Here is a 20,511-nt window from a genome sequence, read left to right as displayed (position 1 = left end):
AGGACTGAACTTTGTTATTCGGAGCAAAGCCTGGATTGTGATGGTCTGGTGGTAGTTACGGCTGCATTCAGAATGTTCTTGGAAAGAAACTATGCTTTCTTCATATCGTTACCTAGTATATCCAGTCCTCCATTTGTGTGTCCAGTCTGCAGCTGCTTCTGTAGACCAGACGCTGGTCTGCCCAGAAAGTACTCTGTAGAGTACAGGTGAAAAGAAGGAACACATGGTGCCATGAAGTTATTTATGATCTCTCTCCATCTGGAAGCCTTGTATTAATGGAAAGCAAATAACTTAAAAATCCCGTTCCTCAGCCTGGTACAAAGACTTACTTCAGGAAACTTACAGAAAACTTGAACTAGCTTAGATTTTATTTACTGTTTTGTCAGCAACAGTATCATCTGGGTGATGGATATTAAATTCTGAATTTTGAAAGAAGATAAGCATATGTAATTACTCTTGATGTCTACATATCATGAGCCAGACAAGACCTTAGCTGAATAAACACATAAACACTCATTCCAAGATCCTGCTGAATCAGGATTTAAGCAAGTAGCTTTGCGAAGTCCATTGATACTAATGGGGTTACAATGTGGATGAACCTTACCTACTGATCAAACATAATCTTTGAAAAAAAAGACAATAAATCCCATTGTTCATCTCATGTTGTTTCTTCTACTTGAAGCATCTCTTCTACTTTGCCTGTCTTTCCCCTCTCCCTGAACAAGCTTCTGGTCCTTTCGGACTTTTTTGGGATGTTTTCTTAATCAATAAGAACCTAAGGGAACTGTGAAATACTTGTTTCCACTTTCACTATACTTCTTGGAGTCCACCAGAGCCCCTTGAGACACTTGTAATAACATCAGAGACAAGATAATGGGATCTTAATGTTGCCATAAAAGCAGGCATTCAAATCCCAACCTAGTAGTGAGGAGATGCCTTTGTTCTTTGTGTCTGTATAGACTTAGTTCATTTTGAAGTGATTAAGCATTTCAAATCTGAAAGTATCTTTGAGAAACTGAGATACAGCAGTTTTGGGGAAGTGTTTTCTATTGGCACTCAGGTGAACCAAAAATAAAACATTAAATAAATCTTTTGTATCTTCAGTTAAAATCTATTATAAACTTCAAACTTAGTTAACTGAACTACTGCTATGCTTTTTTCACCTAATGGGTTTTTCCCTTGTGGAGGTGCGGGGAGCTGTTTGTATTTATACATAACATGTATGTATATACTGGTAATATATATTGCCAGCAGCACTTATCTGTACACCATTATTATTTCTCTAGTGTGTTTCTCTAATGGTTTTAAGGCCTAAGCAATAGCTCTGTGAAGTCATTAGGAGTCTTTGTATTGATATTTTTTTTCCTTTGCCCCCAGCTGGACTCTAGGTCAAACCTGTTATTTGGTAGAGTTCCCAAAAGGAATAACTTTCGTGAAAGTGCATTTTTAGCTGAAATTTTCTTTATGCTTGTACTAATGCCTTGCTATTGCGCATGTATCTTTTTTTCATTCCAAAGTACTGACGAGTGAAGGGAAGTTAGCTGTGATCATGTGTTCTGCTGGCCTTCTCATGGCAATGGGGCAAATGGACTAGATGGTTCATATCTTGAACTTCCTGGTCCAGCTGTGTTCAGCCACGGCATAATCTCCTTTGGTAGATAAGAGCATATGAAAAACAGGTGGCTGTAAGCTGAAGCCAGAAAAATTCAAGTTAGAATTTGGGTACCATGTACTAAACATTGAGGGTAATGACACATAGTATAACTTACTGAAAAACAACTGATACTGAAATCTCTAAGCAGTGCCAGATGTTCTTCAGCAAGATGTGCTTTAGCTGAACACAAATTACAGGGCTTAGTACAGGGTTAAATAAACAACTTTCAATGGCCTGTGTTACAAAGGATATCAAACTACATTCTCCAATATTCACTTTTAACTGTCAGCTTCAGAAAAGACTGTTTCAGACTTCTCACTATGCAAAACTACTTTCAGTTCATAACCACATTCGCATGCACTTTGCATTACAGCCTCTGTTTGTCATCTTTGCTACTTTTGTACGCTTTCTTCTAGTGTTTCTTGATATGGTGGTCTCACTAGGTTTTTGAGATACTGCCTTTCATCCTTTTTTGGGTGCCTCTCAATCTCTCTTTAAGGATCCTCTGAAACTCTCTTTGATTCCTTGCTCTTCTCCTTTTACATCTAGCTACTGGATAGTCCTCTTAGCTAATTTAATTTTATGCAAGATTTCTTCTAAGTTGATGTTTTGGGGTTTTTTTTGTTATTCTCTTCTGCATAACTGTCACCTCAACTCAATCCCCAGATCTTAAAATCTGTTAATAAGAAATCATCTTCATCAGTTCATCTCCATCTATTTTATTTTTTTTTTTATCTTACCATCAGCAAAAGCTGACAGGGTCAAAACAGATCTCTTAATCTTGTCTTTCAGCCCTCATTCTACTTCCTCCTGGGTTCACTGTTGACAACGCATTTCTTCTCTGCCAGCCCTACACTTGTAGTAGTGGCCAAATTCAGCTAAAGGCTGTGGGCCTGCTCTCTCATGCTCTTACTGCTGACTCTGCACTGAGTCAGTTGAGGATGCAAATCCAGCAGGAAACCATGCTTTTTTTTCTCTCATAACAATAGTTTCTGCCTCTTTAGCTTTTTGAATCGGATTCCAGCACCACCAGACAAGCATCGGGGCCAATGAAGTACAGCAGTTAGATCAAGTTAATTGTGTCATTACAGTGCACCCCAACATTTTCCTGAAGGCTTTGCCTCCTCTTCCTGTGTTTTTCATGCCCATGCTGAATTCAGACCCTGAATTTCTTGCTCCTTAATTATTTCTGGAATACATTTATTTCCTTTGTGTCATTACCTCTGAACTTCTTGTTTGGATTTATTCTCAGCTTTAGTAACTGGAACAGCTTCTGGCTTTTCAGATCCCCCATTCTTCTCTGAAAGTCATGCAAAAATGCAGCCAAGGCCTTTCCCATTTCCTTGACGGATGTCACTCTCCTTTTTCGAGTATCCTTTAGCTGGCTCTACTGCTGTATTCAGTGTCAGCCTCAAAAGCTCCATGTATTCCTGTCCTTCAGTGTGCTTCACAGCCTGTTCCTTCTTTCATGACTAGTATTCCCTGAAACAACTCAGGCATCTCAGTAATCATCCACAGTTCTTCTCAGTAACCTTTTAGGTATGACAAAGTCTGCCCAGGCTACTCTACAGAGCTTTTAACCATCTGCTTCAGACATTTCTCTTTTCAAAGAATTTGCTCCTGCTGCTTATCAGTTCTTACGCAACTTCAGTACAAACTCTCCTCTCTTCTTCCTTAACCTCTATATTTTTGTTTAATGTTTTCTTTTAAGTGAGATCTCTGTAAGGCAGGGAGTCCTTCTTTCTCAGAAAAGTAAGACGCACTCATGGTGTTACAGTCACTCCTGTAAATAAGTATTTAATGAATGATACTGAAACAGAGATATATGTAGAAGCTAATTAGCAATCCACTGTAGTTTGGCACAACTTCAGCACACTGTACAGCAGTAAAACACAATGCAGTTATCACTTAGATGTGGAAACATCACTTCCACTTGTCTTCTGTTTTTTATTGGGTTTTTTTCCCCCCACAGCTGGAAGATGATATTATAGCCAAAACTGATTATATTCAAAGAATAAAAAATTTTGCTGCTGAACAGTCCCAAGAGTGGATGATGCTTGAGTTCTCCCAGCTTGGATTTATTGGTAAGTATTAAGACCTCAGCAGGGCCAATTGGATTTGGAGCTGCGTAGGTTGGGTAGGTCTCACTCAGAATTACATTTCAAAGCATGGAAGGACGCACGTATCAAAACTTCCTTGGTTCTTCAGAAAAGCTCCCACTGGAAGTCTTTTACTTTCTGTGCTCTTTAAAATTGTCTTTTTAAGGCAGAGTCTCCTCAGCATAGGATCTAGTAGTTGGGTTCCCATAAGAAGCAAATTGTTCCACCTCAGGGCACTATGTGCCCCTGTAGCGTGTCATCTTCTTTTCAAGAATGGAATTTGAACAATATATAAAAAAATCTGCTTCCTTTCCTCTGTGGAGCAGAACATACATCCCATATCGTAGGGAAGGTGTTTTTTATTTTTAGTAGTAAGTTTATTTTTATATTTTTTCTTTGGTTCTAATATAATTTACTTGTGATAACACCTTAAGCGTTAGGTCAGACAAAGAAATTTAACAAAATCTGCTAATACAAATAGCAAGAGAACTAAATGAACAGTGATAGTATTTTAAAAGTGATATTTTTCATATCTAGGTCTTAATTTAAAGATATTCAGTATAGTATTGCCAGTGAAATTTCATGTCTAGCATTTTGAGGAATTATTCAGACTTTGTTTCATCTGACACACCGATACAGGTGACAGGCAGATTTGTGTTTGGAACTAGGATATAACTGCGTGCTTTGTTAGTCAGCTGGTTCACTGTGTGAGAATATCTCCAGGCATGGAATGGAAATCTTTTCAAAATCCCAACAAGCTGGAAGATAAGCCAATCTCCAAAGTTGGAGTCTGTGTGAAATTTCCACTAAATATCAGAATTACATCCATGTGTTTAAGGCTGGAGTAAACATAAAGCTGGTGATATTTGCACAGCAATTAAAATATCTGAATGTGCAACTTCTTGTCTTGCTTTCAGGAAAATTGTTTAAATCAGAAGACCTGCCACTCATAGTGGATTTTTTTCTCATGTTCTATAAAGATAAGCCCATAGACTGGCTTATAGACCACCTGCTCTGGGTTAAAGTGTGCAATCCAGAAAAGGATGCAGTAAGTATGTCTATGAATTTATGAACCTAAGTCATACTCAAACAGTCTCAGTGACAAAATAGTTTATTTTCAAAAAGCGGAATAGAAATCTCTCAAACCTGACTGACTTTGGAATTTGTGGGGAAAGATTTGCTGCAGGTCTGCATGGAGTGGCACAGTGTTTGAGCCCATTAGGGCATATGGAGAGGCCTGACTCACAGAAATGCAGATTTTCACACCAGAGCTGTTTTGCCTCTGTCAGCTCATGGACAGCACAAGCTCACATCTGCCTGCAGCTGTAGGCAACCTCGCATCACCATAGAAAACTTTGAATATGGAATCCGATGTGGACTATTACTTCTCGTAACCTTCTGCTGTCTTTCTAATATGAAAGTCAGTAAATAAAGCCTACAATCTTACAATCACAGTTGTTCTGAATTTTGCATACTCGTTCCTTTCTTTCAGGAAGCAGAACTGAAGTGTTTTGCTTTAAATCTTTTACTACCTGGGGAAAAAATTGACTTGTTTGCCTGGAAAAAAAATTGCAGGGAAACATGTAGATTGAACAAACTAAATGATACTTTTCAATTAAAATGAAAGAAACAGCTGTGCTGAATTACAAAAAGTTACATTTCTAGCACTACAGGTGACCCCGATGATACGTTAAGTATTTCTTTAGGTCCTTTTGCGTTCTTTCTCTCACTAGTCTTTGGTGCTGGTCACTGCTCATGCTCTTGTATAACAGACTGTGCCAAGGAGGGCTGAACAGAGTTTCTGCTCCATCTTGGTTTTTAAGGTTCAAGAATTTTGTCTGATTAGTGTAGCCAGTCCCCACACCAGGTGTTTGCACACGTTACTTTTGTGTTGATAAAGGAGGAGGAAGAGACAGATAGGAGTTGTGCAGAGCTGGAGACTGAGGGGAGCGGAACAAATAAGCTTCAAGTTTTACTGTGTAGCAGAGGTGACTCATGGGGATAATGGAAGGTCCCTGGTTTTACACTCAGTAATGCCACTGAGGAGTGTTGATTCCCACTTCATACAGATAGGAGTAAGCTTTGAAATCCTACTCCATGGGTTAGGCCGGCTCATAGCAGTTAGAGTGAGCCTCGAGCACCTCTATTTTAGGTTCTTGCCTGCCTGTGATAACAATAAAAAAAAAAGATACTATTATGTTAACACCACCCATTCCAGATCTAACATGTGTCAACTTCCTTCCAATAGATGAAATATTTTACTTTTATTTTTTAAATTACTGTCCTAGTTTCTAAGATCTGATTCATACCTAAACCAAAGCTGTGTTCCTGAAAGGCAGGCAGGCAGGCAGCTCGTGCAAATCTGCTCTGGCAGAGCCAAAGCAGAGTGGTATCAGCAAGTTATTCTAGTGAGTTTCACTTCTGCAATTGTGATTTCAATTGCTGTGGGTAGCAAAAACCTATGAAGACAAGTCACTCTCATGCTGGCCTTGGGTGGGAATGACCAGTGGAACTGTTCATGAGAATGCAGAAAATGGAGGCCGGAAGAAGGACAGAGATCCCAGCTGCTGCTGCTCCTCTGCGTGACAGATTAAAGCCGTGGACTTTCCTACAGGTTCCAGAGAAGGCAAGCTGACAGAAATCCTTAAACTTTTGCCTTTCCAACCAACTAAGAGTGTCACTAAGTGATCACACACTGTGCCTCATGGGAGGGTCAATGGGGCACCCGTTTGTGGCTTTTATGTGCCATCCTGTGGTGATGGCTATTTGGCACATGTTTTCAGCCTGGGCTGAATATTAACATACCAAGATTCAGCTACATCAGCTCACCGAGTTGGAAAAGACAGTTTGTGATGATCGGAGACATCCGATCTCTGTGTGATTTGGAAATTTCATCATGTTTACCTCCTGTGAACCATCATCCAGTTCTGGGATCCCCAGTACAAAAAAGACACGGACCTGTTGGAGCAGGTCCAGAGGAGGGCCACAAAAATTATCAGAGGGATGGAACACCTCTCCTGTGAAGAAAGGCTGAGAGATCTGGGGCTGTTCAGGCTGCAGAAGAGAAAGCTCTGGGAAGACCGTAATTGCAGCCTTTCAGTGCTTAAAGGGGGCTTATAAGAAAGATGGGGCCAGACTTTTTACCAGGGCCTGTCAAGACAGGACAAGGGGCAACAGTCTTAAATTGAGAGAGAGTAGATTTAGATTGGACATAAGGAAGAAATTCTTCGCTCTGAGGGTGGTGAGGCACTGGAACAGGTTGCCCAGAGAAGCTGTGGATGACCCATCCCTGGAAGTGTTGAAAGTCAAGTTGGATGGGGCTTTGAGTAACCTTATCTACTGGTGCGGGGGTGGAACTAGATGATCTTTAAAGGTCCCTTCAAACCCAAACCATTCTATGGTTCCATGTTCATATGCAGTGGCATTGATCTATCAAGAGCAGTGGGGACTAGCAGGCTGCAAAGATGGGAGCTCTGACTCAACAAGGAGCCTTATCTGAGTATCTGCACAAATAACCACACCAGTCCTGTGCTACTGATTACTCTCAGCTGCTACCATAAGTAGCTCTTTTGGTAGTGCTGCCATAGCATAAAAGGAGACGTGCTAGAGACTACGTTATTTTAGGGGATTAACTGCAAAGCCTGTCAGTAGAAAAATCACAGATTTATTTTCTTATAATGTTTTTTTTCCTAGTGAAACTATAGTGTGCTTTCCAAAGAAACATCTGCCAATAAATCCATTTGCATGGATTGTGTTTTTATATTGTTTTGCTGAACATCTGCTGTGGACAAGCATAAAAATACTTAGTTCTTTTTATAGCCTTCCAGGTGGTTTTGAACTTTTAATTAGTACTTCTGTTGAAGGCATAAATCCCCCATGAGTTTTGGTGTTTAAGCCAGCTTAGTGAAGACTTTTATGACTTCTAGCTTTAGAAGGCATTGATACAGTTTATGCAACATTTTTCTTTTCTAAAACTGAAAGGACTTGATTGAAGAGGTAAACACGTTATTCTCTCAAATCTAAAGATGAGAGACCTGGGATGCAGAGAAGTTAAATGATCTTCTAAACTCATACAATAATTTTGTGGCAGAAGTGAAAGTATAACCCAGAGAGTCTTATTTAATCTCTTTGCTCTGTTTTATGTCGATATGCTTCATTATATCTCATTAATTATCATAGTATGTTTGCTTCATTGTATCAAACTATGATGTCTTATGGATCTAGAGCAAAAAAATACATTTAAAGAAGTAATTTGCTGTCATTCAAAAATCAAGAAACTCAGAAATTAATACCAATTACAGTTATTTAATTCCCTGGTATATGTCATGTCACAAAGTGTACTAAACTGGAAAATCAAAATTGAAATATAGTATTTAACCACTTTATATAAGATAAAAGATACATAACTTATACTGTAGTACATTATGAGCCTCTCAAACATAGCAGAAATAGCCAAAATGATAAGGATTGAAATGTAACCAGAATCTATCTCAAGAAGGTCGGTTTTGGTCAAAATAGTTTAATTAGAATGATTTGGCAAGGCCAAGAGTTGAAATGAAATCTGCCAGGGACAGTTAAAAAAATCAATCCATCTCAGATTTGAGGTCTGCTTTTTGTCACTCTGAGGTGTGATTGAAATCCCTGAGTTAGTGGTGGTTGAGCCTTCAAACCTCCTTAGCACCACGAGAGGAATTACAAGTTTAGGTCTAGAAACAGTGTATTTGAAATAAGGTGACTGTTAATCTCAGGATTACTCATTTAAATATGGATAAAAAACCTGGACCCATACCCTCAACTAACATAATGAAATTACCTTATGGAACTTACATCTGTCTCTCATTTATTTAAATAAAACTTCACTCCCTTTTACTTTCTTTCCAGAAACACTGTGAAAATGAAAAGGCAAAGTTACGTATCCGTGCTAAACCATCTCTCTTTCAGCATGTGGGAATTTATTCATCATTGGCTGGGAAGATACAGAATTTGAAAGTAAGGATAAGAAATTTAATGCCGTATTTCTAAATTATATGCTTGTGTTCTGACCTGTTTCTCAAACCAGTTTCAAGCATTGCATCTTTGGCATTAGATGGCATTTCTGTATCCAAGAACGTTGGCTTACAGATTTGGGGGAGAATATTGATCTGGCATCTAAACTGCAGGTGGGGCACAGTGCTTCTGCACAAACGTCTTTGAATCTCTAATCTGAACACTGGTACCAGTCATAGCAGCATTTCATGGCACATAGAAACCTTCTTCACAGCACAAGGTTTCATGTGCTCCACACCGTACAAACACAAACGGCTATGATGGTTTGTTTTGGCTGAGTAATCCACAATCCCAATAGGAGGGACTATTAAGAAGAAGCTATACCGGTAAGACAAGAGTGTGGCTATCCTGATGGCCATGGATCTTCAGGGAGAGTTTGGAGAACAAACAGTGGATCTACCACATATCTGAAAAGGACAAGAGCAATGAAGCACCAGACTTCACGGATGTCCTGATGGCACCATTCAGACTTGTCATGACATCATTTGAATTGCTGTATTGCATCAGACTAGGGTTTGCTGTAGCCTTTACAGAGACCAATATCAGATATTCTGGCAGAAGGCATAGTAGACAACTATGAAATAGCCTCCAATGGAGAAGTTTATTTTTAAATCTAGGCAACTGAGAAATAATCAGTACAGCTCTGTCTACAGCCTGTAACATGCAGTCTCAATGATTACGTTGAAATGAATATTCTATTTCTATTAGAAATAGATGGTATATTTTTTGACACTGAGGTAATTATTTTCTGGAATAGCTTCCTGTAGTAATTCAAGATATTGGAGCACTTTTTCATTATATGAGTGAAATGACGTTTCTTTATATCCAACAGGATAAAGATTTTGGCAGAAATGTGCTACATAAAGCACATAATAATCCACCTGCAAAAGTGGATACAAGCCTGAGAATATACCAGCAATATACCTTGGAAAAAGTTTACGAAGGAAAAGACTGTTTTTGGGCTTCAGCTCCGATGGCAGGTGACTACATCAGGTTCACCTTTTTAAATCCACTAAAAGTTGAAAAGTAAGTATTACATGATACGGAATATGGAATCCTACATACATCCAGTTTGGAAGTTATTGAGTCTGTTCAAAATCACCAGTGCTCAACCATAGCCTCATTACTGCCAAAAAAATCCATGATTTGCTATTTATCTGCTCCCCTTCTTGAACTCCCCTCCTGAAATACATTTCTTCCTTGGTAATTAGAGAGCTGCTTAAATTTTTTCCTTTTATTGCTTCAGTTAAATATTTACATTCTCTTATGATAATTCCCAAAGGAATTAGTTTTTAATGAATGAATTTCATCAGTGGAGTCAGTGAAAGCTTTATTTCTACAGTTGTCGACAAAAAGGCTGTTTGCATGATATCAAGTCAAAGGCCATGTCCTAGTCGAGACACTTACCAGTGTAGGTGAAAGCAAAGAGAAAATATCACTATTGTGGGGAAATAATGAAGAGTGAATTAATAAAGGTGAGGTTCAGCTGAAGACCCAGAGACTTGAATGTAGGTGTGTACAATAGAGATGTCTATGTAAGGTAGGTGTGTAAGCTCTTACTATAAATGACAGATAGAGGTCTACTTGATACAGTCAGTGGAAGCTAGACAGCTATTCATCTCATTCACTATCTGGTCACCTGAGTCAGTTGCTAAGTTTCATTGACTGTATTGAGTGTATCTCCATTGCCTGTAATGACAGCTTGAACGCTTGGGTCACAGCCAGACTTCTAACTTCATGTGTTTGGATCTACAGCCAAGTCCCACCTTGAATGTTTTTCTCATTCTTGAAAGATAAAACTGGCTTCTCTGTTTTCACATCATTCACCTTGGGTGTCTTTGAAAGGAAAAGACACCTGTAGCTTAAGACAGACAACTGTTTTTCAGAAGGACTTACTCTATGAACAATACAAATAGGGGATGGCACCAAAAGAAGCAGTCCTGCCTGGTTCAGCAAAGTTTCTTCCCTCTGTGTCAGAGAAGAGATCTGAGTTCAGACTAACCTAGCAATATGTTTCCAGGAGAGTGTCTATGACACAAATGACCATAATTACCATATCTCCGTAATGATATTCAGAGAGAAGACTCCTTCACTGCTGTTACATTTCCTCCCCAAACTGGTCACAAAACTAGGAGTTCATTTCTGCAAAGACTGTAGATTTCTCATTTATTAAAAAAAAACAACCTAAGAAGGCAAGTCTATATCTCCACCTAGTGAGCTGCACTAAATCACAGTTGTTATCGTAAACGCTGGTGTTCTGCGATCAACACAGTTAATTAACTGGTTTATGCTTTGAGAAACTTGGGTAGCCTATATTTTTGCATTTTCTTGTTACTGGGAAGCTGTACTGGATGAAGCTAACTTACCTATGGTGCTGCCTAATGGCTGGTCCCAGCCCCATCACATTGCTAGCCTGAGAAAATGTATAGTTAATCCTATAATATTTGGCAGTCTTCTTAGGTCTTGATTGTTTGACACTAGAGGAGGGGTGTTGATGCTTTAAATTTCCTTAGTTCTTTTTGGATCTAAAAACCTAAGAACTCTAATGCCAGAAATTTAAAACCAAACAGAGATTATTTTTTTTTTTAAACATCTCATAGGTGTTTTTGCTTGGATTCTTGCTTCAACAGTGATGTTGCTCATTGGCTCTAAAGCAGATTATTTAGAAGCACCTGAACTGATCAGTATTGATAAAAAAAGGGAAATCTCTTGGCATGTAGCATGTGGCCTGGCAGAAACAGGGATTTTTGCTGCTGTTGCATTCCAGAAGTCCATCTGACCTTGGCCTTAGGATGATAGGAACAGAGCAGAGGGCAGATCTTCCTTAGCCATTTAAACTTGGAAAGTTAATTTATTTATAACTTGAGCATTGAAAAGGGGGAACACTTGCATTCGTTGTTCCAGAGAAAGATGGTTTTAATGCTTGTTCTCTTTAAAATAAAAAGCCTCCAGTATGGTTTGGTCACATATTAGAAAGTTTCAGTGCCTATTTCTGTTCTCTATAGCCCACAACTAATTAAAGAAAAGGTATTTGAAACTTCCCTTCAAGACTGGAAAGAATTACTTCCCTAGAACTTTTCTAAAGTATAAAATACCTGGAAACAATATACCTTTATCATCAGGTACTTCTTTAGAAGTGGAAACATGGAGCACCCTGGTGATAAACTGTTTAACACTACCGTGGAAGTGTTGCCAGCTGATGTAAGTCTCTCATTTCCAACTGTAATATACAGTGCTATTTCATTTTGAGAATGATGTTCAGCATAAAATGTCACGCCCTAGAAAATATTTTTGGATATTTTATTGTTTTATTTTTTGCAGGAAATGCTCAGAAAAGAACTGGTTGACAATGGAAGTAAATTTAACTACCCAGCAACCAAAAATGGATATTTAAAAATAGGTAAATGGTTTATTGTCACTTCAAACTCAGAAATTTTGTTCTTACATATAAAATGTTTCTGCATTGGAGAATTTCTTTAGCTCCGTAATAAATACAACATTCCAACTAGTAAGGAAAAGAAACTCTGCGCTACTGCATATATTAGTATATGATGTTTGACCAATGATTATCCTATTTTGTTTTAAATAACGAAGAACCTTACCAGCAGTGGCAAAAGCCAAGGCTAGAAGAAAAACTAATTGCAGTGTCTGCAAGGTATTAATAGGATAATTGATTCTGGTTTGGATTTGCAGCCTTAGCTGAAGACAAGGATTTCTTATGATTATGACAGCATTAACTTGCGCTCCAACCTGAAATGAAGATAAAGCATAACATAATGCACCTTCCCCCTTTTTTACCCACTCCTGCCTCACCTTCTTCCTTTCTCCCTCAGGGTGGTGTGTGACTTCTCTTGAATGAACTGCAGATTCTCCACATGCTTGCCAAGGCCTGGTTTCAACTATTACCTAAACTAAAATGCTGCTATGTGAACGAAAGTGGAATATTAAGAGATCTGCTTGCTTGCCACTTTCTTCTGTCTCTTCTACCACATAACTGCTCTTCTCTCCCAGTGAACCACTTTCACCTCACCAAAGCTTCTTGTTTGCTTTGATTTGCACCTCTCTCCCAACTCCTCGTGGCTGTTTTGCTCCAATTACAGATCCAAACCAAAATGCTGTCAACTCAGAGTTGCACATGCAAGTTGATAGGGAATGAATATCATACATGGGATGAGCATTTTATATTTGTCTGCAGTGATTTTATGCAAATTTAACAAGGTTAGTTAAAAAGCATTGAACTAGTGAAGAAATGTATCAGAATTGGTCTATGATTCATAATCTATATATTTTTAAAAATAATCATACTTCTCAGAAAAACTCTTTTAGATTATTTGACATGAACATGTGTGCCATATGTATTTGGTCACTATTAACAAATTTGTTACCATTTGTAGCTATAGTTCTTTATGTTCTTGTATTCTTTTCCAGCTCCTAGTTGCTGTAGCTGAAGGAATTAATCCTTCTTCTTGTTTATAGCTTTACCTTTTAGTTGTTACTCTCTGGCCTTTTCCAAAAGATTTTTTTTCCCTAATGTTGTGTCCCTGGAGTTAATTTATGATTTGTAATTTAGAGCTTTTGCATCAGTTCACTTGGAAGCGTATTTCATTCTAAATCATGTTTGTGCGGGTCTTGTTTTATTTTTTTATTTAGGGGCTTTTGAAAATGGAATTGCAGAAGGCAGTATCAATCAGTCAATTGGAAAAATACAGGCTATTCGTTTATCAGTCAATTCTGATTCTCCTGTATGGGCAATACTGAGTGAGGTAAGCACGTTAATAAAAGCATTTTAATTAAAGCTTTATTAGTGAGTTTTAGTTCTTCCTACCATGTGGTAATGATAATCATTAATTTTTAAATTTTGAATGGAATTTTGTACAGAGGAACACACACAAGTGAGGAATTGTATTAGCTATGCAGGGGAGAAGTTAAATTTACTTCATAGAAAAAGTTCTGGAAATGCTCAAATGGGATGGTTCTCCAGTTTTACAGTGCTGAAACTATAGCCGCTAGAATTTGGGTCATGATAAACAAACCAACAAAAGACAGGGAGGCTTTTCTAGCTTTTTTCAGTCACCACCTTGGATATTAATTATAATATGCAAACATTTTCAGATGAACATGTGGGGTTTTTATTCCTCAAGTTTCTCCCAAGTGTCTGAATGTGTGTGAACCAATAAGTAGAGAATTCTCTTCAGTGAAGAGAATTACTACAGCCTTAAACTATAGCCATAGTTGGAAGGAAGGAAAAGCTGATGTCTCAGACAATGCTTCTGCAGATTTTAGAAAATAATATATTTTGGTTTTTTCAGGTACTTATCAAGACATCTGAAAACTGAAAACAAAATGCATTTTTGACATGTCGCTGGTTGCAGATTGTTTGAAAACTAGGCTAACAGCAATGAAAAACTGGCTGGGTAAAAAGAGCAAATCCAAATCCATTTAATTCTTAATACTGTGTATTAGGAAAGAGTTGAGATAACTAGTAAATCTTTATATAAAGGATATTAAAAGCTATAAAGAACCCAATTATGTTATTAATTTCTATAAAATGTTATTGAGTAAGGTGTCATATATAAAAATCTCACCTTAGCTTGGCAACATTCAATATATATTATTATAAACAATTGATAAGGCATTACAGGCTATCTCAGGGAATAAAGCATAGAAGTATGATAAGTTTCACCAGAACTAAAAATAGACACGACTGAAAAATATTAAGGTCACAGTTTTCAACAGGTCCATTTTGGAGGGAAAGCAGAACTGAAGGAAGAGTTGTCATTATTCATTGCAAGTATTTAGAGCAGTCCACAGAGATAGGAACAACTTAACAATATGAAAATGGATCTCGAACTTAACAGAAGTGTGTTTCAGCCTTAATGTAGCATAAGTTATGTTTAATTTTTTTTTAATGTATGTGCCTGCAAGTTACCATTTGAATAACTTGAAACTTAAACAGGTATTGTTCAGAGGATTGTAAAACACTTCAATGAATTGTGCATTGAATTAACTTCAGGAAATAATAAGGGTATTATGTCTAACTATATTTTTGTAGAAAGAAAATATATTTAAATCAAATTTTGGATCCTGTAATTTCATAATCGGTATGTACTGATAGTTAAATCCTGGTCAAAAGGCAAAACTCAATATAAATTTGAAAATAAAAGGTAAACCACAGTAGTCTCATTTGAAATGTTTTTGGGAAATGGCAATCCACTAAGTACATCTGCCTGCTAATCTGCAGAATTCCTGCTTCGCTTCCTTAGCACCTGAAGCACAACTGCGCCCTCATTCTCCTGCACTTGCCTTGCAGCCTAACAGCAGACAGCGAGAAATAAGCTGCACTGTACACTTTTGCATGGATTTGTATTAAATGGGTTAATTTAACATAGAATTGTATTCTTAATGTAAGGGCGTTTTTATTTAAAATAAGATGATATTTTCTTCCATTAAAACACTTCAGAAGGGTGTTTTTTTAGACCACCTCTAATAATATTTTGATTATTTACAGTATTGTTTATATACTGTGGTGCTACGCATATGTGCATGTAGATATATATACGTACGTATGTATGCATGGATTTCTTGGACCAAATATTGCAGCCTTCATTAGGTTAAGAGTTTAATGCTTGTTAAGAATTAATGCAGTAATCCACAGTGCTTAGAGATACACAGAGGGATACATTTATCCATCAGTGCTTACAATAAAAAGAAGGGTTGAGTGAAACTGAGACCAGTGAATCGTTAAAAAGCAGTGGCTAGAACTGCAGCTAGGGAGAGAAGAGAAGAAACTTCTTTCCTGCGAGGGTGCCAGAGCACTGGAACAGGAAGGTTGTAGAGTCTCCTTCCCTGGAGACACTCAAAACCCGCACGCGTTCCTGTGCCCCCTGCTCTGGGTGTGCCTGCTCAAGCAGGGGGCTGGACAAGATGATCTGCAGAGGCCCCTTCCAAGCCCCACCGTTCTGTGATTCTGTGAAGGGAAATAAAGTGGCTCTGCATCGAACTAGTGAGCCGCCTCCCTCTGACCCTGCTCAGAATCACCTTTCAGACCATCTTTTTCTCTGCTGATATAGGAGTCTGAGACATTTAGTCATGAAAACTTGTACAAGGGAATAAAACACAACTTAGATTGCATTAAGGGAAGACAAAATTGAGTTCTCTGAAGTCATTGTCTCTCTTAACCTAAAGTGCCTTAGCATCTCTGGGCTAGAACTAATCGAAGTGAATAGAGCCCTCCACCCAAAAAGACAAAGCGAGAGATAACCTCAGAACATTCGGGTTTTTTTTCCTGCAGAGCTTTAGAAACTTGTGCGAGTATGAAAATGATTGAAGTGTAGATATTCTCCTGATGCCTTAGTTTGGTTCTTAGCATCTCATAGCTTTTAGTAGTCTTACTGAAATCGCATCGTGTCATGGGGATTACCTTCATCTTCAGGATCTTGTCGCAACGCTTCAGAATGGCAAGTTCTTGTAATTGTACTGTCACTCTGTAGTCTGAATTGCCTCTTATAATGCCTGTTTCACCTGCCATCAAAGATGAAAGAATTAGAATTCAAAGCAGAAAGGGCATTTCTTGTAGAACATTTTACTAATTCAGTCCATAATCTAGTAAAAACTTAAAATTTTACAATAATAAAATTAATATAATAGTTATATATTATATTATATTATATTATATATTATTATGGTATATATAATATAATAATAAATAATAAATAATTTTTAAAAAATCTTCTTTTGCCATTGCTTTCACTGCAACAAGGTCACAAGCTGGGAGCAGTGTCTGCATTCAGGCTGCCTTGCGCTCACTTGCTACAGGGAAGTGTCACTGTAAGGAGGAAATTTCAGAGCGATTATTTATCTGTGAAAACACAGAAAATACTAAGGTAATAGACAGTATTACTAAAACCTCTTATTTTCGAACTGTTGAAGCGTAATTTCAAAAAGCCCATCAGAATACTTCAAATTATATTAAGAAGTGACTGGACTTTTTGTAAATATTTTGTAAATATAATTTTTTCATTGTGCACTGCCAGCTCTAGGCTTCATTCATTTTTTTTCTATTTTTACATATTTTACATAACCATTGCAATCACAGAATACACTTCCCATACACTTACTTTGATGTAAACAAGGTTTTAAACATTGACATAGTAAATAATGAATGCTTGCATATGCACCTTAAATGGTAAAATTTTGCTCAGTCCTGATTCTTCCCTGTGCTTTGTGGGGTGCAGAGGTTTCTTGCACAGTCTGCGGAACCACACACAGCTCCACTATAAAGCTGAAGGAACCCGGTGAGAGGAACCCTGGATTTTCACTGAAGAACTGGTAGCTGAATATTGAGCATTTACGGCCCCAGGAAGTTTAAGACAATGGAGTGTAATGGAAGTACGCTTAGGTACTTTTGCATGTAGATAGCAACAAGCACCAGTGGCTTAACTGGTTTGTTCATAGCAGTCTTTGTTAGGCAAGGAGCAGTTACAGAACACATGCAGCTTCCTTTCCATCCAGCAAGCAAGTTCCTACCTGTGGCTTTCCATTTAATAACCCTACACGCTGAACCTGCTCGCGCCTTCGCCCACCATGGCTGAGGCCAGTTTAAAGGCTGCAAAGAGGCCTCCTCGTGGGAAGCTTCAGTTTGGGTAACGGATCCAGGGGATAAGGACCATCCTCTAACTTTACATGTGACTGGTTTTTGCAGTGTAGGCATTGGGACTGTAACTTACAAAAACAAAGGCAGTATGCTGAAGTCAAAAAACAGCTATGAATGGAGTTTGAGATTGCATACCAGATCACCAAGCTCCTTCAGCAGAAAATTTTACTTCAGCACTTTCATGTGGTTTAAAACATAGTCTCAAAATATTGACTACATCAGGCTCATTGTACATGTACCTCGTCAGGTTAAATGTCTGTGTGGGAAGAAAGCACATTTTTCAAGCTAATTCAATATTAATGATGGTTTATTCAACCCATTTTGATTTTCACTGGGGTGCAGTTATTCGTCTCTCTGAATGGTGTGGTCTCCATTCTTGTCTTAAACCTTTTGAGGGACTTACAAAAGGGGAACGCTCACATTTGTCTTCAATACAAAAGACAGTTACACACTTGGCTTTATTAAAATGTTTTTATTTCCATTAATTACGTGGGCCCCTAATCTCATCAGTGTCACTATGGCTGTTTACACAGCTTAATACAAGCACAAAGCTACTGTAAATGCTAATGTGTTCTAAATGTACACGGAGAATAGACTAGACTCTTAAGAGAAACATCTATTAAAATTCATTAGGAGATATTTCATCTGAAGTTGAAGATGTATTTGCTTATTGAATTGAAAATCTTCTCTCTCACGTGTTTGAGGAAGTGGATAGTATCCCATAAACAAGGACCCCAATTTTCCGCAACATTTACTTTTTCTATTACATGTAAGTTACACATTTGTTAGCTGTATCACTGGTTGCACAAACTAATTGTCTTGTCTGAGAGTGTTTTAGGTTCTAGGTTTTTTTTCTTAAACTCTTATTTATTTGCATGAATGTAAGATTCCAGATATATCTTTCATAGATGCCTTACAACGAATTGTAGGAATATTAACAAATAATTCTGCAGTAAGCAGAAATCTTTAATTCTGCAATAGCTTCTGAAAAGATGTATGTGTATTTCAAGCTGTGACGATAGTTTTTGATGAATCGCTCAAGAATGTTCCTTAATTGTTTTTTAGCTAGAGATGTCTAAAGATTGAAGTTCCTATAGGACTATGGGACTATTTCTCAAAAGTACATTAAATAAGGATTTGAAAAAAGGCATAGCAGATCTTTCTGATCAGCATTAGAATCATAGAATCATATGACAGAGATTTTTTGATTCATGAAGTTTCCATTGCTCTTTGGAGCTTGTAGTTGTAATCATCTATGGCAATCTTAAGTATTGATGACACTATCAAAAGACAAATATAATCAATTTAAGATTTAAGCTTGTGCATTAGGTTACAATGGCCTTATAATGCTTGAAAGGCAGAATAGCACAAAAACAAATATGAGCATTTTGATTTACAATTCATATTACACAGTCTAATGGTAATTCCAGACAGTTCTGAGTCAACAAACTAATATGCGGTAGACAGAAACCAAATGGAGAAATCTATGAAAATTATCTGAAGTTATGAATTATTTTGGGGGGGGGAAGCCTTGCTTAATGATGTATAGGCCATAATTCTTATGTCCAAAGGACGGTTTCCTCAACATGGTAGGAATCAAATAACATAAAGCTGATTCTTGTGGCCTGAGCACTGGCTGAAAGGGGCTTAGAGTTACAAGAAGTACTTCTTTTTCTTATGGCTATCAACATTTCTGGTATTTCCTTCCTTCTTTTCTTTCACAGACCCACAGTTTCATAGGCAATAGAAAGAAAAGCTCTGCATATGTGCCTTCATAAGACTTTCTTGGGCAGTGAAATCTGCCACATTTGAGGGGATGGCTGATACTGCAATGACATGTCCCCTTGGCTGCATAGGAGTATACTTTTCAAAAGCAGTCTTCACTGAAGAGTTGCAGATGCACCCTTCAAAGAGATTCAACACTAAGAATGCAAAGCAGTGGCCACAGTTATGGTTCATCACACAAATATTGGTGTGATGGTTGGTGTCCAGAACAAACACTGAGTTTGGAATGAGGACAGCAACCGTACAGCCTTTGGCTAGGAGGAAGGCTTTGATGATGGGAGTTGTCAAGTGATGCAACGTCACATGCAAACATACCAAACCCTGACCCAGTCTGTCAGCTGCTGGGCAGCTAGAATAACAACTACATTCCTTGTGATCCCTCAAGGAATCACTTTTGTCTCAGCCGTCTCATGCATGTTTCAAGTATCAATGCCACAGATTATGTTTTAAATGCTCATAAATTGTGCACTGCCCTGAGCATAAAGATACAACTTGAACCGAACCAGGGCGGTAACCCCATACCTGCACGCCTGGGTGAGGCTTTCAAAACATAGAATCATAGAATCATGGAGTCATTAAGGTTGGAAAAGATCTCTAGGATCATCAAGTGCAACTGTCAACCCAACGCCCCCAGGCCTCCTAAACCATGTCCCAAAGTGCCACATCTACACGTTTTTTGAACACCTTCAGGGATGGCGACTCCACCACCTCTCTGGGCAGCCTGTTCCAGTGCCTGACCACTCTTTCAGTAAAGACATTTTTCCTAATATCCAACCTAAAGCTCCCCTGGCGCAGCTTGAGGCCATTTCCTCTTGTCCTATCACTAGTGACTTGGGAGAAGAGACTGACACCCACCTCGCTACAACCTCCTCTCAGGTAGGTGTAGAGAGTGATAAGGTCTCCCCTCAGCCTCCCCTTCTCTAGGCTAAACAATCCCAGCATCATTCAGGAATTAATGTAGTAGCTGCTCCTGCTCCACTTAGCGATCCCTCAAACGTAGATTGGATTGCTAGAGTGAGTCCCCAGTTGTAATAAAGGGCTGTGTTAATTTGTGCTAAATTGCTCCAGTGAGCAACGGAGAAGCCACCTCATCTTTATCTGCCCTGATCGCTGACTGCAGCCGCGTGGAGCACGACGATACCGCCACACGTAAACGTCACGTTACACTGACATGGCCGTGACAGTGAAGTGTATGTAAGAAAGTCCACACTGGAGCGTGGACTGATGCAGGTCAAACCCAACGCAGTCGTATTTGCCATCTCTCCTGGCAGCTT

General features: G+C 38.4%; 1 protein-coding gene across 1 annotated transcript in view; it reads left to right on the top strand.

Annotated features, from left to right (window-relative positions):
- The window catches only part of MGAT4D (MGAT4 family member D), a 40,142-nt gene extending 23,752 nt beyond the window's left edge, over positions 1-16,390 (top strand). Inside the window, exons 8-15 of the mRNA XM_064450222.1 lie at positions 3,627-3,738; positions 4,671-4,801; positions 8,635-8,742; positions 9,632-9,825; positions 11,922-12,000; positions 12,121-12,199; positions 13,450-13,562; positions 14,109-16,390. Coding sequence (XP_064306292.1) covers positions 3,627-3,738; positions 4,671-4,801; positions 8,635-8,742; positions 9,632-9,825; positions 11,922-12,000; positions 12,121-12,199; positions 13,450-13,562; positions 14,109-14,135 — 843 coding nt within the window. The 3' untranslated portion in view covers positions 14,136-16,390. The remainder of the gene's footprint in view (positions 1-3,626; positions 3,739-4,670; positions 4,802-8,634; positions 8,743-9,631; positions 9,826-11,921; positions 12,001-12,120; positions 12,200-13,449; positions 13,563-14,108) is intronic.
- Positions 16,391-20,511: the final 4,121 nt, after the last annotated feature.

This window comes from Phalacrocorax carbo, chromosome 4 (genome assembly GCF_963921805.1).
Source record: "Phalacrocorax carbo chromosome 4, bPhaCar2.1, whole genome shotgun sequence".
NCBI lineage: Eukaryota > Metazoa > Chordata > Aves > Suliformes > Phalacrocoracidae > Phalacrocorax > Phalacrocorax carbo.
Note: the sequence above shows the minus strand (reverse complement) of the source record. Positions and strands in the feature narration are given on the sequence as shown.